Genomic DNA, 27,834 nt, shown 5'->3' with positions numbered 1-27,834 from the left:
TCAGCTGCACACCCTCTCTCCAGCCCCCATCACCCCTCCCATCTGCCACCTAACAGTACCCACCATGGGAATTCCAATTTCGTTGGTGTTGATATACATGTCTGGGCAGATGACCGAGCGGGCTGCGTAGTCTACTCGCTTTCCCATCATGTGCTTTCGGAATAAGCCATCCTTCTTCTCCAAGATCTTTATGGAGAAAAGAGTCCACAGAAAATGTTAAAAAATACAAAACCCAAGTACGTATCTTTTTCCTCCAAAAGAAATATGTTTGTTATTTAACCCCTTCGGCTAGCAATGGGGGTCCAACTTACTGCTCACCTGTCTAATGCCAGGGTACTTTTCCATTGTTAATTTGTCCATCTCGCTGTCAAACACAATATTGACGTGGCTCTGAAGGCGAATCCAAATGTTGTAAAGTCTGTCTGTGAGGGACTGGCCTGGAAGCAGACTCAAAAAGGATCGGTCCATAGCAGTCGAAGAGTCTTTTTCCTGGTGAAACACAACCAAGACAAGGGGCGTGATGCAAAAAAAAACCTCAAAAAGAGCCAGGCCATTTCATTTTTCTTTCTCACTCGAGCTCTGACGAATGATGAGCTCGGGAGCTTGCCTTCATGACTTCTGAACTTGACAGAGCAGGGGCAAAATTGCTCAGCAGTTGACCTTGTCCTATGTGTCAACAAAACATCAAGCCCCATGATGGAGGTACCAGCCTTTTCCCAAGAGTACAATGAATTCAAATTTCTAAGAAGTGTCTTTCCTTTTCTTTTCACCAACACACATTTATTACTTGTTTCTGAGCATCAGGAATCTGGGCACAGCCTAACTGGGTTCTCAGCTTCAGAGTCTCCCACAGGCTGCAGTAAAGGAGTCAGCCAGGGCCAGGGTCTCTTGGATTAGGGCCTCTATTTCTGGTTGGCTGCTGGCCAGAGGCCACCTTTATTTATTTGCAATGTGGGCTTCTCCAACACGGTGCTTATTCCATCCAAGCGCGCAAGCCAATATGCTAATGGAGGCATCTGTTAGGAGCAGCTGCTAAAACCCCTTAATATCTAATTCTTAAGGCAAGCCTAGAAACTCTACCTACATCAATACTCTTCTTATGAAGCTCTGTTACCCTGCCAGAAAAACAGATTCTCATATGGAGTTTCAGCTTCATTTACGGTTTTGGAAAAACTTGATCCAAAGCACTTACAAAAATGTAGGTAGCAGTTTCTTAAAAGGAAAATGTTTGCCATATGACTTCCCAGGTCATCAATTAAGATGCAGGATATGTCAAGTTACTGGCTGATCTCCAGGCCTCGCTGAAATACTTAACCAATCCTTTCAGCATTTCAGTCCTTAGCTCTGCCTCTTCCTCTTCTCCCCCTACCCACCCAGGTAACAGACCTTGAGGCAGTAGGCTGCCCTAGAGCCTTACTGCTGACACTCTCTGGCCACCTATACTGGCCTCGTCGGGGTGGGTATGTCACAGGGGAGACAGATGCCAACCCCCACCCCCCCCGGCATGGGTCAGAGGAGAGAAGAGACCTGTCAGTGTGGAAAGAGGGGAGAGGATCCCATAAATGAGAATGAAATGGAACTCGTTAGTGAAGCGGACTTGTCCTCAACTCCAAGGATTAAAAGGGTCTTCTCAGTTACAGAGAGGAAGACAGGTGTATTTTCTGTTCCAGCTGAAGGAGCTTCACAGGAAGAGACGGTTACCTGTGTGGTGACAGGTGCCCTATCAGATTAGCTCACTTCTTACGGTGTCACCCGACTCAAGGCCACATAACTACTTGTACAATGGGTAAGACTCTGCCTCCCCTACATATCCTCTGTCTGGAATGGCACTTGCCCACCTGCAGCAGGCACTCAGGGATTCGTGAGAGGGTCACCATGGGAACAGGATACCAGGAGCAAATGGGAGAAGAAACCAATGCATCCTATTAACCAGATGGAAAGAAGGCACTGCAACTTCAGGTAGCAAGGCCCTTAGGAAGCAGGGAGGATGCTGTTTACTTCTACAGGGATTAAGCCTTTTTTCTCCCCCCTTGGACATAGGCTGCCCTAGTTTCAAGGAACCACGTAAAATCCTAGCCATGGTCACTGGACATGGTTCACCTATGGTCTTCCCCCCGAAACTGGACTAGGACCCACAGATGGCACATTTCTCTAATATGGAGGATTTTTAAAAGCACATCTACACTGGCAGATCAGAAAATTTAAGCAAAACCAAAGAAACTCCAAGCAGAAAGGCCAAGTAACCCAGAGCACAGTTGCCCCAGACAGATGGTGCCACCTGGTGATAAGCCTCGTTCATAGCAGGCCTATCCCAGCAGGGGAAGGGAGGCTGAAACAGTCCTTCCTGTTTGCATCCAGAGAGCATCTCAGTGCTGGGAAGGGTGTCAGTGATTTCAGCAAGCTTTCTGAGCGCCTGACTCATCTTTATACCCGCCGAGGACCTGGCACACTGAAGGGGTTCAGGATACATTTGCTGAAATGGGAAAACTGAGTTCAGCTCCACCATTTACTGCAGAGGAAGCTGAGGCCCCAAATCTGATAGTCCTAGAAACTAATACTGCCTTCCTGACCCCAACGCTGGAGACCTTCACGAGACAAAACCAAAGCTGGGTGGCCTGGGCTCTGGTACCGTAACCCAGGAGGGACATCCTTAGAGCCTGAGGGAGACACCCTGTTCTTTCTAGAACTACCAGTGAGAGCAGGTGGCCCAAACCACAATCAAAATATCCTACCACAGACCACACACATTTTATAGGGGAGATGACACCAAGAAATTAAAGCAATGGAATCAAGATCATGGTTATTGGGGCCACGCTCAGGCCCACGCTTCCCTCCGCCATCACCTGGCCCTCCCAAGCCCAGAGCTCACATACAGCAGGCATCTCCCTGCGCCCACAGTGACGCCAGCTCCAAGGTGAGCCTGACCTCATCTGGAGCTGGTGCCGCCACCTCACACGGCAGCTCCTGTTCTTGAGCCATCAACGCCAGAAGCTTTCGGATCAGAACCACGTCCTTCATGACAGCCTGCAGGTTCACCGTCTGGCCGTTGGTAAACATCTGGTCCCCTAGGCGGTTGACGGGCCGATACCTGTGGGACACGTGGAATTGGGCCCTGTCAGCATGGAGAGTCATGTTCCTCAGCCTCTCACCATCCCTACTCACACCCCCCACACTCAGAAACCACACTCCTGCCTTCGGGGAAAACGGAGAGGAAAACATTCCTACCACCTGCAACCTGGGAAGGAACTGCTTTACTTCTCAGTGCCCTTGGCCTTTCCATCCTCTCCTGGGGGACATTACTCAAGTTATCCCACAAGCCTTTTTCAGGTGAAATAAAGTCAATCGAAGGGCATTACCTTGAGGGGGGCACCACCAAGAAATCCAGAAAGAACATACTGGGATTGAACCTGGATTCCAGGCCAACATCTTCCAGTCCCAAAAAGAGGTAATTCAGAAAGAACCCTGTGTTTGAAATACACCAAAAAGATCATTTATATCTACATGTGAGAGCATGGACGACCACAAAAATATTACTGTGTATAAAAGCAACAACAACAACAACAAAAAAGAATATAAGACAATGTGTAGAATAAGATCAATTTTTCTTTATAAAAACTAATGAGCAAAAAATAGTCTCTGGGTGCTGTGAGCCTGCACGCAGGGAGGTAGTGGGTTTCAGGACGGGTTCTACAGGGATGACGGTGCTTTGCCCAGGGTAAGGATGAGAATCAAAAACTTCCACACGCTCTGGTTATCTTCCTGGACTATTAGACTCTCTCTTGATCTCTTTCTCTGACTCTCTTTCTCACACACACACACTACTTAGGTATTTATAAAAAATGTATTCAAAATAAACAAAAATCAAATGAGGAATTCCCCTTGTGTCTCAGATGAAAAGAATCTGACTAGCATCCATGAGGATGCAGGTTCACTCCCTGGCTTCGCTCAGTGGGTTAAGTAGCCGGCACTTTGCCATGAGCTGTGGTGCAGGTCGCAGATGCGGCTGGGATCCAGTGTTGCTGAGGCTGTGGTATAGGCCAGCAGCCGCAGCTCTGATCTGACCCCTAGCCTGAGAACCTCCAGATGCAACATGTGTGGTCCCAAAAAGACCAAAAAAAAAAAAAAGAGTTGGCCTTCTTTTTTTTTTTTGTCTTTTTGCTATTTCTTGGGCTGCTCCTACGGCATATGGAGGTTCCCAGGCTAGGGGTTCAATCGGAGCTGTAGCCACCGGCCTACGCCAGAGCCACAGCAACGCGGGATCCGAGCCGCGTCTGCAACCTACACCACAGCTCACCCTGCAACCTGCAAGCTGCAACCTACACCACAGCTCACGGCAACGCCGGATTGTTAACCCACTGAACAAGGGCAGGGACCGAACCTGCAACCTCATGGTTCCTAGTCGGATTTGTTAACCACTGCGCCACGACGGGAACTCCAGAGTTGGCCTTCTTAAAAAAAGTTTAAAAACCTTCCATATAGATGCTACCAAGAGTGGATCGTCTATGGATCAAAGCTATACTTTAAGTTTCTGGGAACTGAAAAAACAAAAAAACAAGCTACAGAGAGAATAAACAGAAGTGTGTTAGGGCCAACAAGACTCCTTTTAACTTGAGTGCTCTTTTCTTCCAACATAACACTTATCCCTTGAGCAGCATTTGCATTTTTAAGTGCTTGTCATTACACAGCAGTTACATTCAGTGTTCCAAAAGGCACTCTCAGAGGGTGGGCGACATGAGGGCTTGAATACAGCACATAGCTTTTCTTATAAAGTCAAAAACTAATGGAAAACTTTCCTCTTCGTAGAGAACTAAAATGTATAAAAAGCCAAATCTTTTTAAAAAAGACATATTAGAGTTCATTTTTGGATTCACAGAGGGAATTCCCATAAAAAACCCTTTTTTTTTTTTTTTTTTTAAAGAAAAAACCCAAACCTTTTATGGGCATTTAAAACAGGATGAGGAGTTCCGGTCATGGTGCAGTGGGAACCAACTAGGAACCATGAGGTTGCAGGTTCGATCCCTGGCCTCGCTCAGTGAGTTAAGGATCCGGCGTTGGGCCATGAGCTGTGGTGTAGGTGGCAGATGTGGCTTGGATCTGGCGTAGGCCAGCAGCTATAGCTCGGATTAGACTCCCAGCCTGGGAACCTCCATATGCCGTGGGTGGGGCCATAAAAAGACAAAAAAGACCAAAAATAAAATAAAATAAAATAGGATGAGTTAAACAGTGAACTTTCTAGACATATGCCAAATTGCATTAAGCGGTGCCCCACCTGCAGCTGTCATTTAATGACCAGCCTCAGTTACAGTCATTGTCAAATTCATGGCTTAAGGTATAAGGACCTTTCCCACATCATCACTCATCAAGGACAATGTACCCTGAAGCCTGCCCCCAAACCTATGGTTTGATTTCAGGAGCGATTTCCAAGAATCACAATTCTGAACAAATACAAATAATGAGACAAGGTAAATAAGTCCGGGAAATCCCAGCCAGGAGACGATAAAGAGCTATTTCTCTAGACCTTCGTTCTTCCAGAGGGCAATGAGATGATCTTGGGCACTCAAGGGCGTCAAGTATCCTCGTTTTCCCATCTGAGCTTCCTCGATTCCTGGAGCTGAAGAGGGGGAATCAGAGGACAATAAATCAATTAAAGGCGCTCCCTCCATAATGGGATTGATCACTTCTTTTCCCCACCTGGCCCAGCCTGCAATCTGACCTCAACAATCAATCTCTAGGACAGTAGTACACTCTCTGCTCTGGATTCCCCCACACACCCCCTGAGCTAACTTCTAAAGTAATGAAAACCATAACTATTGTATAAAATCTAATAAAACCGAGCAAAAGAAAAAACAAAAAAAAACACCGCTACTCCATCATATTTATCACTATTACCACCTTTAAAATTCTGTTCCAGTCCTTTGGTTCATACCGAAGTTTAGATCATTATAACCCCTAAGATTTATTTTGTATGACTTTGCTCATTTAGGGTCATCTTGTGAGCATTTCTGCACATCACCCCATAGCTGCTGTTATCATTTTTAACGGCTGCATGATATCCCTGAGAGATATTTTCCTGACCCAAGAACACTCTAGGAGTTCCCATCATGGCTCAGTGGAAATGAATCTAACTAGCATCCATGAGGACACAGGTTCAATCCCTGGCCTTGCTCAGTGGATTAAGGATCTAGCATTGCCATGAGCTGTGGTCATAGAGGCAGCTCAGATCCCGAGTGGCTGTGGCGTAGGCTGGCAGCAATAGCTCTGACTCGACCCCTAGCCTGGGAACCTCCATATGCCGTGGGTGTGCCCCCTCCCCAAAAAAAAGAACCAGCTCACTGTAATAGGTGAACATCTGAGTTGATCCCAATTTTTCACTACCATACATTACACTGCGATAAATCACTTTAGGTACACAGCATTTATCAGAAAGGTTCATGGCAGTAGAATTATGGATAAATGAGGATGAACATTTTCATGGGTAAATAGATATTCAATTTCTTCTTACAAAGAGCATGCTGGTGTGTAAGGAGTAGAGTGATTTTGGTTTCTCAGATGAAGCAAGACCACTCTGTGATGCTGTTTATCAGCTATAAGTCAGAAAATCACCCTTGGAGCTGCCATTGAGAAGGTGTGGCTCCAAGCATTTAAAGGATTAACAAAGACAATTAACATGACACCTCCTGGTTCAAAACTATCAACCTCTTCTGGAACACATTCATGAAAAAAATTTTTTCTCAATGTTCTTTTTAAAACACACCTCGCAGGGCAGGAACTCTGTCTTCTCTGTGTTCCCAACACCAAAGAGTATCTAGGACCCAGCAAATACTAAGTTTTCACTGGCTTGAATACACATGTTCCATATACTATAAGATAATCTGTATTAAAACTTCCTCTCTTCTCCTATTTTCTACACTTGTAATATCTACCTTTGTTCCACCTCCAATTCTCCAGTTGGTCTCTTTACCAACTACAGAAGATGCATGATCCAAAGTTTTTAGAGAAATCTGTAACTTGGATAACAATTAATAAATGGACTATAATTTATAAATTTAGTCTCCATTAGTAGGCATTTAAGTCACTTCCAATTGTAAACTATTTAAACAGTACGGTGGGCATGCCTAATTCTTAGGCTAAAACCATAAAAGCGGAACTGCTAGTTCAAGAGGTGACACATTTAAAACGTTGATTCCTATAAAAGCAAAACATTTCAACCAGTTAATGCACTGAAGGCAGTGTGGAGACGCACTGATGAGAGGCTCTGACCTTTAGGAATAACCACAGATTAGAAAGTTATGTGTGTTCGGTGGGGTAAGAAAAAGACCTCATTAACCTAAAGAGCAATTTTTTGTGGGCATTTCTGGAAACAAATTCTCTCTTGCTAAACAGGCTTGCATGGCTAAGGAGGAGCTGAATCTGGCAGCTCTCCACCCCAGCTCCTGTCCCAGAGATTGCTGGTATGGAAAGTGGTCACGTTCAGGCTAACTGGCCTTGTTCTCTCGAAAGCTCTGAGTCAGAAGAGGCCTTCAGGGAGTTCCCATTGTGGCTCAGAGGGTTATAAACCTGACTAGTATCTATGAGGACTTGGGTTCGATCCCTGGCTTCACTCAGTGGGTTAAGGATCTGGGGTTGCCACAAGCTGCAATGTAGGTCACAGATGCAGCTTGGATCTTGTGTTGCTAAGGTTGTGGCGTAGGCTGGCAGCTGATTCAACCTCTAGCCTAGGAACCTCCATATGCCACGGGTGTGGCCCTGAAAAAAAAAATTCTCATTTGAAAATGCTAACATGCACCATGGGGCCTGATGAACATGGGAGCATAGTGAACTTCACAAACCTAGAGGGAACCGTGAGCACATGGGAACCACTGAGGCACAGGCCTCACTGCCTGGGCCCCTCTGAACCAGGATCTTGGCCAGACCCTCGCTCAGAGCGCTCACCTGCCTTGCTCACCTGCCACATCACCTCTACATGGCATACTGACCAGCATCACCTGCAACCTCCCCCGAGAGCAGAGGCCCCAAGGTCAGGTCTCCACCTTGGCACAGGGCTCGGCCATAGGTAGGGTCCTTGACGCAAGGCAAAGGGCCCAACATGTAAACACTGGCTAAGCACTAAAAGCCCAATCCAAAACCCATCGAAAGACAACCGCTGACTTGTTTCGAGTGCAAAGAATTTGGGGTGGTGCCATCATAGTCTCATAGCTGCAGTGAAGATTACTGCAAAGAGTGGATTTTGCAAAGGCACTGAAAGGCTACCTGTTAGATATTCACCCCAAGGAAATGGTTACCTTCTAGAATTTCGACCACCCTTATGTTCAATCTATGAATATTTTCTTTTCCTTTCTTCTTTTTTGGGATTTAACTGTCACATACAGAAGTTTTCAAGCCAGGGACTGAATGTGAGCCGCATCTGGGACCTTTGTCACAGCCGCAGCAATGCCAGATCCTTAAACCACTACAACGGGCTAAAGACCGAACCAACAGTGCCACAGAGACAACACTGGATCATTAACCCACTGTGCCATAGCGGGAACTCTACAACCTATGACCATTTTCTAAGGTGCCCTTAAAGCCAGAGCAGCAGTTTCTAACCTTAAAAAATTGTTTCAAAATCTGTATATAGTGTAGGAAAATCTATCCTCGTGGTTATTAATGGTTAACCATTAAATAGGCTTTCTAAATGGTGTTCTGGATTGGATCCTGGAACATAAAAAGGATATTACTGGATAAAGTGGAGAAATCAAAAAAAAAATCTGCAGTTAATAATATTTTTGAATATCTAACAATAGATGTTCACCAATGTGAACATCTCAGTTTTGACAAATGCAACACAGTGATCTAAGACGTTATATTAGGGCACACTGAGTAAAGAGTACACAAGAGGCGTTCCCTGGTGGCCTAGTAGTTAAGGATTTAATTTAGCTTTGTCACTGCTGTGTCTCAGGTTCGATCCCTGGCCCAGGAACTTTCTCACGTCACAGAAAGTGAATACAAAGGAATTCTTTACACCATGTCTGCAACCCTTCTCTATGTCTAAATTAATGTGAAATAGAAGGTTTATTTAAAAAGTAATAATGGGAGTTCCCATTGTGGCTCAGTGGGTTAAGAACCTGATAGTACCCATCAGGATGCAGGTTCGATCCCTGGCCTCACTCAGTGGGTTAAAGATCCAGTGTTGCCACAGTGTAGGTCATAGATGTGGCTTGGATCTGGCATTGCGGTGGTTGTGTTGTCGGCTGTGGCCTAAGGCTCCAATTCGACCCCTAGCATGCAAACTTTCATATGCTGTGGTGTGGCCCTAAAAAGGCAAAAAAAAAAAAAAAAAAAAAGTAATAATAAACAGGTTTGCTATTGTTATGGTCTAAAAATTTGTATTTCCTCAAGTTTTATGGGTTGAAATCCTAATCCCCAAGATGGTGGTGTGCTGGGAGGGTGCAACTTTGGGAGGTGATTAGGTCATGTGGGTGCAGCTCTCATGACTGGGATTGCTGTCCTTGTGAAAAGACCCCAACAGAGCTCCCTTGGCCCTCTCCCCATGTGAGGTTTTAGGAAATAGTTGGCCGTCAGTGAGGAAGCGGGCCCTCACTAACTCCGAGTGTGCCAGCACCACAATCATGGATTTCCTGATCTCCACAATGTGAGCAATTTGTTGTGTATGAGCCACTCACTCTATGGTAGTTTTGTTACAGCAGCCCAAAGAGGCTGACACAGTTACTTGCCATAGTCCTCAAGAGTCCACAATTCCAGGAGAATTTATTTCCTTGACTATTCCATGATCTTGAACTCTGGGATAAAGCTTAGAAGCAGTCTGCACGTGAAATTCCCTCAACTCTGGGCAAGAATTTCTGTTGCTGCCACTAAATAAGAGTTTAGAACCCAAGTTCCAAGAAGCAACCTTCTCTAAGCCACTCGGAACAAGCAGCAGAGTGAGGTGTCAATCACAGGTGATGCTTTTTCTACTCTGGCACATTGGGGCACAAAAACAAAAAATGAAGGGTCAGCATGTACAGAGCACAGGTTACACAGAAGGCCCTGATCTCAGTACTTCAAATGGAATGGCTTATTTAACCTTCACCACTGCACAAGAAAAAACAAAAAACACACCCAAACAAACTTACAACTACAAAAAAATTTAGGAGTTCCCATTGTGGTGCAGCGGAAATGAATCCGACTAGGAACCATGAAGTTGCAGGTTCAATCCCTGGCCTCGCTCAGTGGGTTAAGGATCCAGCATTGCCATGAGCTGTGCTGTAGGTCGCAGATGCAGCTTGGATCCCACGTTGCTGTGGCTCTGGCGTAGGCTGGCAGCTACAGTTCCGATTAGACCCCTGGCCTGGGAACTTCCATGTGCCTCAGGTACATCCCTAAAAGGACCAAAAAAAGAAAAAAAGACAAAAAAATTTAAAAGCAGGAGCACTAAGTCTCTCAAATTTCTTCCCAGGTACCCCCAAAGACGGGGCAGAGCTGAGCGGGAGACACTCCACTCCAGGGATAGGCGAGGACAGCCAGGAGCAGCCTTCAGGAGGCGCTAACATTCCTCAGGTGCTTGCGGTTCTTCTTGAAAATTCACCTGTATCTTAGCTCAAAATAAACCCACTCTTACTTGACAACAAAAAATTGTTCTAAATACCTGCCAAGTAAATTTCTTAATTTCTTCTTCACAAATCTTTCAGAAAATCGATCACCCTGAGGCAAGACATGCCTCGTTCAGCCTGTGGGGCTCTGCGTCGTGCTGTGGCCCGCCTGGCAGCTCTGCAGGAGGCCGGGGCTGGGTGCCCACCAGGATGTCCGCCAGCCCTAAGAAGCGGGACGCCTCCCATCAGCAGGCCCACCACAAACTCGCTGCTGAGAAAAGCAGTGCGGAGGACCAGAGATGCCCAAGGCTCGGGACACGTCTAAGGGCCACACAAGAAAAACACGCCCAGGGCCTCCCACGGCCGGGCCTGCTTACCCTGAGGCTCGGCGTCCTTCTGGTCAGCCTTCCTGTGTACCATGGCTGGGTACGTGATCGTCAGTTTGCTGTTGTGCTCCTTGCGGACAACTGACCGCCCGGTTCTAGACATGAGGACAGTCGTGAGGGAAAAACCCCATGTGGCGCTGAGTAACAGCTGTGGGTGACCGGCCGAGGCTCCTCCCTGGGCGGACGGGGAGGCAGGAGCCCGGTACTCACCTGCAGTGGGGGCATCGCTTGGCAGTCATGTGCGCCTTCCAGAAAGAAGCAATGAGCTTGCTCCTGCTCTCGCAGACGTTTTTCACCTGTTGAAAAAAAAAGCAGGGGCCTGAGGGTGCCATTTTGCAGAGAATCCAGCAGGTATTCATTTTGCGGCTGTCACCACTGTGGAAAAAACAGAGGAAGCCACCACCCTCCTTTGTGGGGGTGGGGGGATGGTTTTTGGCCCCGCCTGGGGCATACGGAACTTCCTGGGCCAGGGTTCAAACCCACCCCACACCAGTGATCCAAGCTGCTGCAGTGACAACACCAGATTCTAAACCCATTGAGTCACAAGGGAACTCCATCACCCCCCTTTCTTTTTTTTTTTTTTGTCTTTTTGCCATTTCTTGGGCCACTCCCACGGCATATGGCGGTTCCCAGGCTAGGGGTCTAAAAGGAGCTGTAGCTGCCAGCCTACACCACAGCCACAGCAATGCAGGATCCGAGCCGCGCCTGCGACCTATACCACAGCTCGCGGCAACGCCAGATCGTTAACCCACTGAGCAAAGCCAGGGACTGAACCCGCAACCTCATGGTTCCTAGTCGGATTCATTAACCACTGTGCCATGACGGGAACTTTTTTATTTTATTTATTTTTATTTTTTTTGTCTAACCTCACCCCCCTTTCTTAAAGTTTTCCAGAGCACTCTGATAGAGCCAAGCTCTGCCAATCACTGAGTGACTTCTGTCCTCGTTTACAGCATGTGAATGGGAATAACAACCCCTTCACCAAGTTGTGACTGAGATAAAGAGATCACAGTGGGCACGTGGAATACACTAGGGATCAATAAATGCTACCTTAAGACAAAGCTAGAGTTCCCACTGTGGCTCAGCAGGTTACCAACCCAACTAGTATCCATGAGGACGCAGGTTTGATCCCTAGCCTCACTCAGTGGGTTAAGGATCCGGTGCCGTCATGAGATGTGGTGTAGGTCACAGACATGGCTTGGATCCAGCATTGCTGTGGCTGTGGTGTAGGCCAGCAGCTATAGCTCTGATTAACCCCTAGCCTGGGAACTTCCATATGCCACAGGTGTGGCCCTCCTGCTGCCCCCACCAAAAAAGACAAACCTCTCTAGACGTAGTTGCCGCCTCCCTCAGATGGACCTCAGGGGTCTGAGGAAGGCACACCCTCAGTTAAGCGACACGAGTGGCTCTGGGCTGGCTGCAAATGAGGAACCCCCAGGAGCTTCTGTACCCTCCACTTAGGCCCCAGCACAGAGCAATTAAATCCGAATCTTGGGTCCCGGCAGGTTGATTATCGCCATCGCTCATTTCCTGAACAATTTAACACTTAGACAGGTGCAATGTGGGGATGGGAAGGCGGCAGTCTTTTAGTGTTGGAGGGGAAAGAAGACCAGGACACCAGCCTCACTCTCCAAGTGAGCTCGTAAAACAGAGCCTCACTGGATGCTGTACGTCAAAGTACCAAATTTCATCAACCTTCTCAATGGTTCTATGGGCAGGCATCAAAGAGGGCATGGTGGCTCAGGGATGGTTATGAAACTTACGAGGTCACGTGCCTTTAGCTTTTCCTGTTTGTTTGTTTTTTTGCTTTTTAGGGCTGCACCTTTTTAGGGAGGCATGTGGAAGTTTCCAGGCTAGGGGTCAAATCGGTGCTGCAGCTGCCAGTCTACACCACAGCTCATAGCAATGGGGGATCTGAGCTACATCTGCAACCCACATCACAGCTCACAGCAATGCTGGATCCTTAACCCACTGAGCAGGGCCAGACATCAAATCTGGGTCCTCATGGATGCCAGCTGGGTTGATAACCTGCTGAGCCACAGCAGTAACTCCCAGGCCTTTAGCTTTTGGGAAGCCAAAGGATACACAAATGACAGTGCAGAGGGAACTGTGATAATTATGCTAAAAACTCAGTGTTGGGGGAGTAGAGACGGGTAACTCACATGTGAGCCATGGGATCCCAAGAGGTTGTTCTGTACGATTGTGGCTGTATACTGCTCTAACTCCTCCTGAATTTCAGAGGCCGTAGGATCAGGATTTTCTTCCAGAAACTGAAAGACAAAAACCATATTATCAAAGAAAAGCAAATGCATGATGAGCAGCACCACGAGCCTCTCCGAGGGTGGTAAGCTTTCATTTCATAGGAGAGAAGAAAGCTCAGGGCTGCTGGGGTGCACTTTCAAAACAGTGAGGCAACACTGCTGTTGGGGGAAAGAAAAAAAAAAATCAAAATTGAGAATATTCTGCTTCCAATAGCGGTAGGCCTGATTATTTAGACCAAAGCAAAAAGTGGAAAGAACCAAGGCAGGATACAGTAGCTTTTAAAATGTAAAGCTCTGAAGAGCTGACAGGACAGCGAGGGGTAACCAGGCCACACGGAGGGAAAATGGGAATCCAGGTCCAAGAGCAGAAGCCGAGGCTGCTCTGAGGCAGGGCTGCTGTGCTGAACCGCTCCAGGCCAACCAAAGCGTGGCCACGTCCCTCAGGGGAAGATACCAACAGACTTCTGATGCTCCCTGGAGCTGCACAATGTGACAACATACCACAACTCAGGAATTTTTTTTTTTTTTTTTTTTTGGCCACCCCACAGCATATGAAGTTCCCAGGCCAGAGATCAGATAGGAGTCGCAGGTGCAACCTAAGCTACAGCTGCAGCAATGCCAGAGCCTTAACCCACTACACTGGGCTAGGGAACAAACCTGCGACCCAGAGCTCCCAAGACACGGCTAATCGAATTGCGCCACAGCAGGAACTGTGGAACTTGTCTTTTTGAGGGCCTTGAATGATGAAGCGGACAGAAATCAAAGCCTAGAGTCCATGCAACGACAGGAATCTAACAGGATGCCTTCCTCCCACATCCCACCCCACAAACCCAGGAAGCCAGAGCCCCTAAGGGAAAAAACAGATCAGCCCAGGAACAGAACCACCTGGACACCCATTGCCTGCAGCCCAGGGAGCGTTCAGCCTTGAACATGGACTACAATGGTCCCCGGGCCACCAAGCACACTGCAGAAGCAACAAGACTTCTCTCTGGAGGAACACAGCTTCAGCCTACACCTCGACTTATTTCCACAAAAAATGTTTTAAGTACCAAGTGTCAAAAATAAGCATACAAGGAGGGGAAAGAGAGAGGGACAATAACTTTTTGGGGTTTTTTTTTTTTGGCCACACCTGTGACATGCAGAAGTTCCAGGGCCTGGGATGAAACCCGAGCCACAGCAGTGACAACATGGAATCGTTAACCACTAGGCTCCCAGAGAAGTCCAAGAACAAGATGTTGATGTTGAAGATCATCATATGCATGATGGTGACTTTGTAACTATTTGCTAGACTACATATGGTTAATGCATTTCTGTGTGTATGTGTTACTAAAAGTTTTTATTTATTTATTTTTTGTCTTTTTGCCTTTTCTAGGGGCACTCCTGCGGCATATGAAGGTTCCCAGGCTAGGGGATCGGAGCTGTAGCCGCTGGCCTATGCCAGAGCCATAGCAACGCCAGATCCAAGCCATGTCTGTGACCTACACCACAGCTCACGGCAACGCTGGATCCTTAACCCACTGATTGAGGCCAGGCATCAAACCCGCAACCTCATGGTTTCTAGTCGGATTCGTTAACCACTGAGCCACGATGGGCACTCCTAAAAATTTTTTTTTTACAGTTGCAGTTCTTTAGGCATCATTAATGATTTCATGGCTACCAATGTGACACTTTAGATGAAATGGACAAATTCCTTAAAAAAGTATAACTTACTCTGAAGAAAGGCTTAAGAAAGTCCTTCTCTCTCACCATCTCTCTTTTGGACAATCTGAACTTAGGTTAACTTCTCAGCTGCCCGCACAGGCAAAGCTGCTCTTCCCTTAATGCTTTCCTTGCCCTGCTTGGGCTCTGACCACCCACACCAGGCCACACCACTGGTAGGAATCCTATCTGCTCTACCACCTCACTTTACTAAGACTGAGTCATTCAAGAAAGGGAAGGGAAAGAGGAAAGGCGAAAGGTTTCCCTTTGTGACAAGAGACAAGAATGCAAGCTACCCCTTCAATCCAGTAATGTAAATCCTGGCCACCAAAATAAGGTCTGAACAAGAAATGAAAGATAAAAAGACTGAAAAGAAATAAAACTGCTATTATTCACAGGCAACATGATTGCGTCAAACATCTAAAACAATCTATAAATACAGCATTAGAATCGATGAGATGCTCTTGATGGGCTATTTCATAGACAAATCCATAAGGAGTTGCCCTGGTGGCTCAGCAGAAACGAATCTGACTAGTATCCACAAGGATGCAGGTTTGATCCCTGGTCTTGCTCATTGGGTTAAGGATCCAACGTTGCCGCAGCTGTGGCTCAGGTTTAAACTCTGGCCTAGGAACTTCCATATGCTATGGGTGTGGCCATTAAAAAAAAAAAGAAAGAAAGAAAAGAAAAAACCCCAGTGTCACCAGTGGTAGAACAACCTGACAGCAAGTGCCTCCTAAAATGGTAAAAAGAATCCAATATTGTGTAGATGCATTCTTAACAAAATATGAATCTCATGAGGAAATAATGAGACACAATGAGAAATTCTACAAGACAACTGGCCTTATGTCTTCAAAGTATCAAGAAAAGGACTTTTCTTGAGTAAAACATCCTAGGAGTTCCCATCATGGTGCAGTGGAATCGAATCCAACTAGGAACCATGAGGTTGTGGGTTCGACCCCTGGCCTTGCTCAGTAGGTTAAGGATCCAGCGTTGCTGTGAGCTGTGGTATAGGTCACAGACGTGGCTCAGATCCTGTGTTGTGGTTGTGATGTAAGCTGGCAGCTGTAGCTCCGACTGGACCCCTAGCCTGGGAACCTCCACATGCCGTGTGTGGCCCTAAAAAAAAAGCCAAAAAAACCCCACAAACAAACAAAAGACATCCTACATTAAAACAGACCAAAGAGATGACACAAACCAAAGCAATGCATGAACTTTAGCTGGACTCTGGATCTGGGCAGGCGGGGAGCTCACTGATGAGCAAAATGGTACATGCTGTTTTCATTAACACATCTTCAGCTATTCTTACGGTTTCATGTTTTCATGCCTAGCTATTGGTGCCCAGTTATAAGACTTAACGCTCAACCATCCCAGTGACTGTTCTTAGGACTCAACACAAACAGCACTTGTTCCCACCACTCTGGCTGGTCTGACTGCTGTGACAATCACAACCCACCTACCCTGTATAGAATTCTCTCGAGCTCGTACACTGCTTGCAGGGCCCCGACTTCCAGAACTCTCAGCTGGCAGAGTAGGAGGTGAATCACAGCCCGGGGACAAGTCAGCATGTGACAGTTTAAACAGGATCCCCGGAGCAGCAGGTAAAGTTTCTGAAGACAGGGAACAAAAGAAACACGATATTAGAAAGTCAAAATGATTTACAACATTCTCACGATTTTTGCTTTTACGTAGTCAGTTTACTCCTCTAAGCATCCCACTATATGCCTGAAAAGTCCTTCTTCATCTTAAGAACCAGATACATATTCCTCTATATTTTCTCTTATGGCTTCATTTTAACCCGTTAAAATTAGAAATTTACTTTGCGTCTAGGGTCAGCCACTATTTTTATTTAACTACTTAGATTTAATGCTGACTTAAATACTGAAAATGAGTTAGCATATTCCACCTAAAATATTTAGTATTGAACCAAGAATTCTCTTCCCCCAACATGACTAAAAGACAAAAATCACATCCATCTACACTATATCATCTGTGTAGCTTAAAACCAACCCTGGAGGCTGGGTTAACTGATGTAGAGGCTGAAAGTGTACAAGGAGGATTCTGGCCAGTAACTTCATGCTCAGCTCAGCGCCGGGCCTTCTCGAGCTTTTTCCTCCTGTCACTAAGTGAGAGCCTACACATTCACCTGAAGGGCCCAGGGAGCCCTGGAGAATTCCAAAGTCCTCTACTGCCAGGGAAGCTCCATCCAGAGTTGTGAAGGACACAAAGCCCCCAAAACGAAAGGTATAGGGGACAAATCTGATGTGTTCACCCTCGGGGTAGACAGAACCCAGCTGTGGCTCTCCTCAATGGGAATCAAGTTGAAGATCCTTTCGGCAGAGCCAGAGAGCAAGCTGAATGTGCTGGATTTGGCCCCTTGAGACTTTAATCTCGTTTTAATTTTTTTTTTTTTCTTTTTTTAGGGCCATACCCACGGCATATGGAAGTTCCCAGGATAGGGGATGAACCAGAGCTACAGCTGCCGGCCTACACCACAGCCACAGCAACACCCGATCCAAGCTGCAACTATGACCTACACCTCAGCTCATGGCATTGCCGGATCCTTAATCCACTGAATGAGGCCCAGGGATTGAACCCAATTCCTCATGGATCCTAGTTGGATTTGTTTTCACTGAGTTACCATGGGAACTTCCTTTAATTTTCATTTAAAAAAATTTTTTATAGTAACTATTTTTTAAAACATTTTCCTGAAGCATAGCTGACTGAGAATGTTGTGTTAATTTCTGCTGCACAGCAAAAGCCATTCAGTTATACGCATGTATGTTTTCATCTTCTTTCCCATTATGGTTTATCGCTCCTCAAGGTGTTAAAGTGCAGAGTAAAGAGAACTTTAACTCAAGAGTGCCTGGAGCTAACCTCCTGAGACACCACCTCTGGGGAGAGGGGGGCATGCTCAAATCCCAACCGCAGCCCTGGGACCCTCTCGGCCAGGGCAGCCCAAACAGGACGTACATCAAAGAGCAGAGGATTGTACACAGTGAGCGGGAGTTCGATGTGGCCCAGGTGCCCGGGGCAGTTGTTGAAGTCCTGCACACAGGTGGAGCACACCTCTTTGGAATCCGGAGGGCCCAGGGCTAAGTCATACAGGCCATTTGCCGAAGGGTTCCCCAGGCTATCCAGATACCGAGGGTTCGTGATGGACTTGACGCTTAACTTCCTAGGGAGACAGAAAAGAGCAGGGAAGATGAAGGTTAACCAGCTTCTAGGATATTTCCTCTTCGACACTCGCTTACAAAGCAATGATTTAGTTAGCGTCTGCAGACATGCTGACAGCTCCAGGAGGCAGACTCTGTGTCCACTTTGTCCCCTACCACAGCTCAGCACTTAGCAGAGAGCCTGCACACAATAGCTGCTCAATGAATATGTGCTGAAGCTGGGAGAATGAGTGGTAACATCTTTGGGGGTTTTTTGGCCATGCCTGCAGCATATGCAAGTTCCTGGGCCAGGGACTGAATCTGAGCCGCAGCTGTGTCCTACACCACAGCTGCAGCAATGCTGGATTCTTAACCCACTGCGTGGGGCCAGGGATCAAAACCTGAGCCTCTGCAGGGCTGCTGCAGTCAGATCCTTAACCTACTGCACCATAGCGGGAACTGCGGTAATACCTTTAAAAACCAGATTTAGTGCACATCTTGCCCTTGCTGAACATGTTGGAAGGCTTTACACAAAGAAGTTTAGTATGTGCTACATGTCAAATGTAGCATTATGAGCAGCGTTTAGTCTGACTTTAATCCTCTGAGATGGGCATCACTGTATGCATTTTTCAGAGGAGGAAACAGGCTCAGAGTGGTTATGCAATTTAATCCAGGTGACAGAGCCCAGAATGGTGGGGGTGGGGTTGAGATACAGACCAGACCTAACCCCAAAGCCCACATGGATCAATAAAGGGGAGGTGACCCAATAATCTCAGTATGTATGAATAGTAAAATGTGAAAAATTAAACATAAGTATGCAAACCTTTGAGAAATAATAATCTGCTTTACTAAAGTTTCCATCACAGTAATTTTTTTTTTTTTTCTTTTTAGGGCCGTACCCAAGGCATATGGAGCTTCCCAGGCTAGGATCTAATTGGAGTTACACCACAGCCACAGCAACGCCAGATCCAAGCTGCATCTACAACCTACATCACAGCTCACGGCAATGCCGGATCCTTAATCCACTAAGCGAGGCCAGGGATCGAACTGCAACCTGATGGTTCCTAGTCAGATTCGTATCCGCTGCACCACAATGTGAACTCCCATCACAGTATTTTATGTTGGTTTAAAGAGGGCTCCTGGAGTTCCCGTCGTGGTGCAGTGGTTAACGAATCCGACTAGGAACCATGAAGTTGCGGGTTCGATCCCTGGCCTTGCTTAGTGGGTTAATGATCTGGTGTTGCCGTGAGCTGTGGTGTAGGTCGCAGATGTGGCTCAGATCCCGGTTTCTGTGGCTCTGGCATAGGCTTGTGGCTACAGCTCCAATTGGACCCCTAGCCTGGGAATCTCCATGTGCCTTGGGAGCGGTCCTAGAAAAGGCAAAAAGCCAAAAAATAAAAATAAAATAAAATAAAATAAAAAGTAGGGCTCCCATGGGACACCGCACTACTTTCACCAAAACTATATTCATGCCAAGTTTACTTTTCAACTTTTTTTTTTAATTTAGAAAATAATGAAATCCAAGTCTCACAACCTAGAGAAAACTCCTCTGAATAAACTTCTATGAATACTTTTTTTAAAACTATAACTGGGTCATTTGGTATTTCTAACACTGCACTTGTCATGTTCATTTTGCATTAAGTAAGTGTTTTTAGGTCACTAAAAAGAATTTGGAAGTGTAATTCTTAAAAACTACAAAATCTTTCATCATATGGCAATTAACAGAATTCATTTAGCCAAACTCCACTGTAAGTAAGCTTATGCCACCTATCTGCATAAAGATTTTTGCATAGAATAATTCAAACTTCTATTTCCTAAAAATATAATCCTTTCCTTGGTGGAGCAAAATTCTTTAATTAAAGGGGGTGAACTGTTTTGAAACTCCTGATATAATCCACCACCTTGGCATTCCTGAAAAGGTAGGTTAACAATAGACTGCCCACCTGTCCTAACCAGCACGGAGTCTTAGCACTTAAAAACTATCCAAATTTGGAGTTCCCATCGTGGCACAGACTAGGAACCACGAGGTTGCGGCTTTGGTCCCTGCCCTTGCTCAGTGGGTTAAGGATCCGGCATTGCCGTGAGCTGTGGGGTAGGCTGCAGACTCAGCTAGGATCCCGAGTTGCTGTGGCTCTGGCATAGGCCGGTGGCTACGGCTCAGATTAGACCCCTAGCCTGGGAATCTCCATATACCTCGGAAGCGGCCCTAGAAAAGGCAAAAAGACAAACAAACCAAAAAAACTATCCAAATTTAAGGTGAAAAAAATGCTACCTGTTGTCACTTAAATTAACCTTATTATTATTATTATTATTTTTTATCTTTTTGCCATTTCTTGGGCCACTCCAGTGGCATAAGGAGGTTCCCAGGCTAGGGGTCAAATCGGAGCTGTAACCACCAGCCTATGGCAGGGCCACAGCTACACGGGATCCGAGCTGCGTCTGCGACCTACCCCACAGCTCACGGCAACGCCGGATCCTTAACCCACTGAGTAAGGCCAGGAACCGAACCCGCAACCTTATGGTTCCTAGTCGGATTCGTTAACCACTGAGCCTTTTTATTATTTTTTAAAGCCGCTGCAGTGACATCAGATCCTTAACCCACTGTGCCACAAGAGAACTCATTTCTCCACATTCTTACCAACACTTTTTGCCATCAGACTTTTTGATTCTAACCATCCTAGAGTATGATGTAGTCTCTCACTGTGGTTTTTTTTTGGGGGGGAGGGGGGTGTGGGGAGCTGCACCTGTGGCATGTGAAATTTCCTGGGCCAGGGATTGAATTTGTGCCACAGCAGAGATCCAAGCCACTGCAGTGACAACACTGCATTCTTAACCCACTGTGCCACTTCTCACATCAATGAGAAGAGGGAGTGAGCCATGCAGTTCTCTTACAGGAGGAAGAAGCAGGGAGTGCAAGGACCTGAGGTGGGTGTGTGCCTATGGTGCTCTGGGAACAGCCAGGAGGCCAGGGAGAGTGTAGCAGTGAGTTCAGAGAAATAGCAGGGGCCAGAAAGGCCCTTGCAGGCCATTTTAAGGGCTTGGCTTTTACTCCAAGTGACATGAGAAGCTATTAGAACCTAGCACAATACAAGGGGGGATAGCCATTGAGCTTTCTCAACCCTGCACTCAAATAGGTCTACAATGTATGGGTGTACATCTGCTCATACAGTTCCCTGTCTGAAAACACCACAGTGAACTTTTAAAAAATTAGAGCATCTTAAAACGCTTTTGGGAGTTCCTGTCGTGGCGCAATGGTTAACGAATTCGACTAGGAACCATGAGGTTGCGGGTTCGATCCCTGCCCTTGCTCAGTGGGTTAACGATCCGGCGTTGCCGTGAGCTGTGGTGTAGGTTGCAGACTCGGCTCGGATCCTGCATTGCTGTGGCTCTGGTGTAGGCCGGTGGCCATAGCTCTGATTGGACCCCTAGCCTGGGAATCTCCATATGCCGCGGGAGCGGCCCAAGAAATAGCAAAAAGAGAAAAAAAAAAAAAAAAAAAAAAAACAACTTTTGCTTTTGGATGAAATAGTATCTATTTATGGCTAGTGATGATATAATTGAAATTTCTGGATCAGCATACTATTGTGCCTCAGGGGATCATCAATTCATTCCTTCATTCAATAAGAGGATGAAAGAAAGGAATGAAAAAACTCAAGGCCAGTGGAGAAACGGAAATATAAACAAGCACAAAAAGTAACTAGGACACCGTGATAGATAACTGTACTAGGTGTGGAAAGACCTCAGAAAATGAAGGAGGTGGAGGTGAGCCTTGAGAGTGGGAGAGGTGCTCTCTGGATGCCTGCTGGAGGGGGGCAGTGAGAGCAGGGAAGCAGATCTCTGGCTAAGGCCAGAGCATGCAAAGAAATAGACTAAGGAAAGGCCCAGATGTTAAAACAGAATGGCAGTTTATGGAATGGCAAGTGGTTTAGCAGGGCTGGGGAAGGGATGATGTTACAGCTAAAATCAACACGGCTCCAATTATGGCTAAACTTGTAGACTGAGCTAAGAAAGTACCATTTACCTGAGAAAAATGGAAAGCCTCTGGAGGGTTTTAAGGGTGACAGTAGCATCTACACTTTGGAAAATTAATTTTATTTTGTTATTATTTTCTTTTTTGGCCATCCCACGGCATATGGAGTTACTGGGCCAGGGATCAGATCCAAGCCGCAGTCACAACCTACACTGCAGCTGCAGCAAAGTGGATCCTTTACCAACCGTGCCCGCCAGGGATGGAACCTGCATCCTGGTACTGCAAGGACACCACCGATTCCATTGTGCCACAGAGGGAACTTCTGCAACACTAATTTTAACAGCAATGTAAAGGATGGACTAGACTGGTATAAGGGCAGGGAAGGTGGAAGAAAAAGAGATAAGTGTCTAATCTAAGAGAGCTATAGTAGTGATGAAAAGGAGAGTAGAGAATAATTAGATATGTAGGTGACACAAAGCAAGGGCCCAATAGGCAAATTAGATGTCAGGAGAAACAGGTCTAGAATTTGTGTCATGTCACAAAACTGTAATTATTTTGTACGAGCCTAGGTACACTATTTTGGAGGAGCAAGTTCTCCCTCCGTTGCGGGGGAGAGGGGCTGTTGCTGAGTTTTTGGTGTATCTCATAGGTTTAAGACCTCTGTGTGAAATTCAAGTAGAGATGTCTAGAACACAGCTGAAAACATGAGTCTGAAAAACAGGGAAAAGAAATTTGTGCTGGAGATTTAAATTTGAGTATTAATCATGAAAACGGTGAATGTGTCTAAGCAGGACAATTAGGACAAGAAAGCTGTATGATCAGAACAGAATCTTGAGGAGTTTCACAGCAGCAGATACAAATCTGACTAGTAACCCTGAGGTTGCAGTTCAATCCCTGGCCTTGCTCAGTGGATTAAGGATCCGGCGTTGCCATGAGTATGGTGTAGGTCACAGACATGGCTGGGATTTGGCGTTGTGGCTGTGGTGTATACTGGCAGATATAGCTCTGATTAGACCCCTAGCCTGGGAACCTCCATATACCTTGGGTGCGGCCCTAAAAAGCAAAAAAAAAAAAAAAAGAATAGAATCTCGAGGGATTGCAAGATTTAAGGAAAAGCCGAATTAGTTAAGGAGTCTGAGAAGAATTCTAAGATAAGCTATGAATACAAAGCCTTTGTTCACCAATGTGTCACGAATGCCAGGCAAAAACGGGATGATGGATAAATGTTTGTGGGTTGATAAACTGGTTGAGTAAAGGAGTAAGAAAGAAGTACTTGTCGCAAAAATAAAATCTAAAGACAATATGGTCCTGGAAAATATGAAGATTGTCAAATGCTGCAGTGATCAAAATGATTTAAGAGAACCCTTTTGATTTAGTATATAGGCGGAAAATATAGAAAGGTCCCAAGAGAGAGAAGTTGTCTTCTGAAAGGAGCCTTGAAGAATAACCATTTTATAGACGAGAAGAAGAATCATGTGCTTAGCAAACCGCGTCAGATAATTATAGTAACTCCACAAAGGTTGGCTAATTAGCGAAAAAGACTGGAAGATGATAACGCTGCAATCTGGGAACCTTCACCTCCCCACATACAAACTCTACTACCCCAGCCACGCTCTGCTCTAGGCAATGCCTGAGAGCGCAAGACGTTCCCGGGACTACGAGTCCCAGCAGGCCACGCGCCAGAAAGCCAGGGCCAGAGAGGAGCAACTGGGCTCAAGACCTTCTGGAAACGGTAGTTTACGGCCCCGACCGCAAGAGGTTCTGCGTGCTCCCCACCAACTCCTTACTTGAGCTCTTCGGCTGAATACATCCCGAAGGAAATGCCCTGCAGCCGCCGCCAGGGCATGTTCTTTGAGCCCAACATCCTCCAGGTCGGTTCCAAGCTCTGCTACCCAGACAGATATTCCAGCGGCCACGGGTAAGGTCTTAACGGGGCCTCAAGCCCGCTACCACCACGTGATTTAAACTGCGCTTGCGCGGGAGAAATGCTCGCTGGAAGGAGCAGTACATGGACGAGTTTACTTCTGTTGAGGGGGGAAGGAAAATAATTTCACGACTCTTGTTCTCCCTTTTATCTTGAAAACGATTGAAGACATATAAAACATAGAATTGATACTTTTTGGAAATGTCTTAGAGGAAAATTAGGCTTGTAGAGCCTTTAACTTCCCATATAAAGTATTTCAAACCATGAGTTTGAAACCTTTTTTACGATGGCTTTCGTCTTGTCGGTCTCAGCCAATAGCCGAGCTAGTCCCCGCCCACCTCCCTCTTAAGGTGGAGGGCGTGCTTTCCCAGCATGCTATGCGAAGACACCAAAGATGGCGGCTGTGGCCTCGGCTCGCTGGCTGGGGGTCCGCAGCGGGCTTTGCTTACCTCTGACGGGTCGGCGGGTGGGTCCATGTGGACGGACCCCCAGAAGCAGGTAAGAGAAACTTGGAGGACCCCTGAAAAAGACCCTGGGATCAACTTGGCCTTGTGTATCTTCTTTCCCCCTGAGAGCTGGGGAACAAGGTACTGGAGAAGATTGCGCGCGCTTGCGGCCGCGTACCGGGGAAGCCCGGCACGTGGATCCCGCGTCCTTGAATGAGGGATCCAAAAGCACTTCTTAAAGGGATATTTTTTGCTTGCTTGGCATACGCCGGGATTAAAATTCTTGGCAAGATTAGGGTCCCGATGTTGTTGAGCTTGCATTTTAGTGAGTGTGGTTATTAGCAACCCCGCCACAAGCTTTAAGTAAAAAATTTTATCGTCCCTTATCTGTTTTCACCCGCCGGAGAGGACCAGGGTAAATCAGGTCTTATCAAATTAAAGGCAGATTATGGATTCCGTTGTATGCTGGTTGTTTGGCCAAAGAAATCATCTAGGTGTCCATAAAAACAGAAAAGTCTAAAAGTTCTGAATAGGATTGCTGTGATTGTTAAAGCTTGGCATATGTATCATTTGTGTGGTTTTTTTCCCACTCAGTACAAACAGTGGTGTTGTTGGAAGTATGAGAGACGGGAATTTGTTGTAAAAAGTTTGAAAACGACCTAGTTTTAAATTCACCGTTTGCCATTTCCTTTGCGAGGTGGTAGGAGATAAATACCTTTATGTGAAGGTGGGTGCTAGTAATAGTCATCTGAAAAGTTGTGAGGAATGAATGGAATGTTTAATTTACAGTATAAGTTTTATATATAATACTCTCCTCCAACTCTCCTCACAACGAAAGAGAAAACGCTCCACCTGGTACTGCAGCAGCCTCACTGCTGCTGTTCAATCCCAGTTCCTTTCCTGGAAGTCCCCAAAGTTTATATTTTTCTACATGTTTCTTTTGCTTTAACAGCAGCACCTGTCAGCATTCATCCAGAAGACAGCAGTGTGTGTGTTCTGCACATACATGTCATGAGAAACAGCACAATTTGAAAGAGTTCATCCCGTCCTAAAGTCGATCCCTATCGGGGAAGTGTAATTTTAAAATGGTGTCTGAGATCAAACATAACCAGTAGAGGAAGTAATCGTCCAGTAACAACTTGGCAATCTTCTGAGTGATAACCAATGCCATTTAGGAAGGAAATACACAAGATAGCATATATCCTTTCTTATCTCTGGGGTAGGTTGACTACTTTTTAGTGTGATCATAACATTTTAAAATCACGTCATTGGTCAATGATCTTTTTTTTCTTTTTTAGGGCTGTTTGGATTTGGTTCCTCAAGACTTTATCTCTTTTAAATTTTTTTTTCTTTCTTTCTTTCCTTTTTTTTTTTTTTTTTTAGGGCCATAATCACGGCTTATGGGAAGTTCCTAGGCTAGGGGTTGAATCAGAGCTACAGCTGCCAGCCACAGCCACAGCAATGCAGGATCCAAGCCTCGTCTGCAACCTGTACCACAGCTCACAGCAACGCTATGTACTTAACCCACTGAGCGAGGCCAGGGATGGAACCCACATCCTCTTGGATACTAGTCAGGTTCGTTACTGCTGAGCCACAAAGGGAACTCCACTGATTCTAATTTTAGGTTAAATACCAACAACTCCCAAGTTTAAATTAGGACGTATATTTGGTATATTCCTGATTGTTGAAGGAAATGGGATGGAAGGCCATGGTGATTTCAGTTTCGTAATTTGTCATAATTGCTTTAAGTGGGATAGTCTTTGTCATTAGGGTGTTATCCACATAAAAGCAGGACTTGATTAAATTTTCCTTTTTTACCTCAATATTTTAGGTTCCCAAAGTTGAAAATCCCTTATATTTCAGATCAGCTTCTCAAATTGTTCAAGTGCTACTAAATTTTTTCTTTTTCTCTGATTTTATTTAATTAGATTGTCTGATTTAAAAAATTTTTGTCTATGTCTTGTACGTATTTTGTAATGGTTTTGAATTTGCCACTAAGGCCATGTCTTTTCAGCATATATTGACATTAATTATTGAGTTAGTTTGATCCACGGTGATTGGAAAATTATGGCTCATTTGCACACAGGTGGAGGTGAGGTGGACTATTAATGACTATTAGCTTTAGGGCTTTTTTTTTTCCCCCTACAGATTTTATTCTGGAAGTGCAGCTCACCCAGAGGTTGAAGGTGCTAATGTAACAGGTATATAAAAATATTTGAACTACTACCACTTTTATATTAGCGCATTATACTTCTTTACCTTAGCAGTGTTGAGAAACATTCATTTTTATTTCTTCCTTTAAGGGATTGAAGAAGTGGTCATTCCAAAAAAGAAAACTTGGTGAGTATTCAGTGTCATTTAGCAAGTGGTTAAGTGGTAATTATGAGTGAAACATTGTTAGGTAAAGAGCTAGTGACTGGAAGAAAAACAAGAGAGCATTCTTGGGGAGGGGGCTACTGAGAGGAGAAAAGCTTAGGGGGATCTAAACATGGAAAAGGAAAGTGGAGAGTAGTGAGTGAATGGGTTTAATTAAGGGTTAAAAGACCTTCTGAACTAAATTTGGGTTAATATTTATGTAATAATGGTCAATCATAAGTATTATCATTAGAATAACTTTATTTTTTATTTTTAATTTTTTTGTTTTTTTAAGGCCTCTCCCAAAGCATATGGAGGTTCCCAGGCTAGGAATCAAATCAGAGTTGTAGCCGCTGGCCAACACCATAGCCGAGCTACGTCTGTGACCTACGCCACAGCTCACGTCAACACCGGATCCTTAGCCCACTGAGCAAGGCATGGGATCGAACCTACATTCTCATGGATGCTAGTCAGGGAATGACTTCTTTTTGAAAGAAGTTTTTACACTGTTGGGAGACAAGTATTTATGGTCTTTAATGAGGTATAAAATAAAATTGTGTGGACTGCAAAATTTAGCTTTTTTAACTCATGGTTAGATCATTGAACAAATTGTTTTATTTATTCAACATTTGTTGAATATGTAAGAACTAAAATAACTTCACCAAAGTTTGTGTAAGTGTTATTATCTAATTGTTTAAAGATCAGTTTTGTAGCATGACCTGGAGACTCCTAGTTCATGTGGAGGTCGGGGGTGGGGAAGCTTTCTTAAATTCCTTAATTTCCTTAGTTACTTAATTAATTAACTAATGGTTATTGCCAAAATGGGAGTTAAGTAAATTGAGCATGCAAAAAGGCATTTATCAGCAATCACTCAACTCAAGCATATTATTTAATCTGTCTGTGCCATAGGAAAATATGGTACCTGTTTCAGAGGATCAAATGAGCATTTGAACAGTTGCCACATAATCAGATCTCAGATGATAACTATTATTTTGAAGTTCCAGGATTGGAGTTCCCATTGTGCCTCAGGGGGTTAAGAACTGGACTTAATCTCTACAAGGCTGTGGGTTT

At 45.4% G+C, this 27,834-nt stretch overlaps 2 protein-coding genes across 5 annotated transcripts in view; one reads left to right on the top strand and one right to left on the bottom strand.

The window, feature by feature from the left end:
• The window catches only part of POLR1A (RNA polymerase I subunit A), an 80,065-nt gene extending 55,891 nt beyond the window's left edge, over positions 1–24,174 (bottom strand). The window contains exons 1-11 of the mRNA XM_005662406.3: positions 23,826–24,174; positions 17,887–18,091; positions 16,374–16,523; positions 13,117–13,224; positions 11,165–11,250; positions 10,946–11,049; positions 5,519–5,611; positions 3,357–3,462; positions 2,926–3,088; positions 319–489; positions 64–186 (exon numbers count right to left, since the gene is read on the bottom strand). Of these exons, the coding sequence (XP_005662463.2) occupies positions 64–186; positions 319–489; positions 2,926–3,088; positions 3,357–3,462; positions 5,519–5,611; positions 10,946–11,049; positions 11,165–11,250; positions 13,117–13,224; positions 16,374–16,523; positions 17,887–18,091; positions 23,826–23,902 (1,386 nt within the window). The 5' untranslated portion in view covers positions 23,903–24,174. The remainder of the gene's footprint in view (positions 1–63; positions 187–318; positions 490–2,925; positions 3,089–3,356; positions 3,463–5,518; positions 5,612–10,945; positions 11,050–11,164; positions 11,251–13,116; positions 13,225–16,373; positions 16,524–17,886; positions 18,092–23,825) is intronic.
• PTCD3 (pentatricopeptide repeat domain 3) overlaps positions 23,766–27,834 on the top strand; it is a 38,572-nt gene continuing 34,503 nt past the window's right edge. The window contains exons 1-3 of one of the 4 annotated variants that reach the window (XM_013995989.2): positions 23,766–23,956; positions 26,557–26,609; positions 26,712–26,748. In XM_013995989.2, coding sequence (XP_013851443.1) covers positions 23,859–23,956; positions 26,557–26,609; positions 26,712–26,748 — 188 coding nt within the window. In that variant the 5' untranslated portion in view covers positions 23,766–23,858. 4 annotated transcript variants of the gene reach the window in all.

The sequence above is a fragment of the Sus scrofa genome, chromosome 3 (genome assembly GCF_000003025.6).
Source record: "Sus scrofa isolate TJ Tabasco breed Duroc chromosome 3, Sscrofa11.1, whole genome shotgun sequence".
Classification (NCBI taxonomy): Eukaryota; Metazoa; Chordata; class Mammalia; order Artiodactyla; family Suidae; genus Sus; species Sus scrofa.
This window is presented reverse-complemented; position numbering and strand designations above follow the sequence as displayed.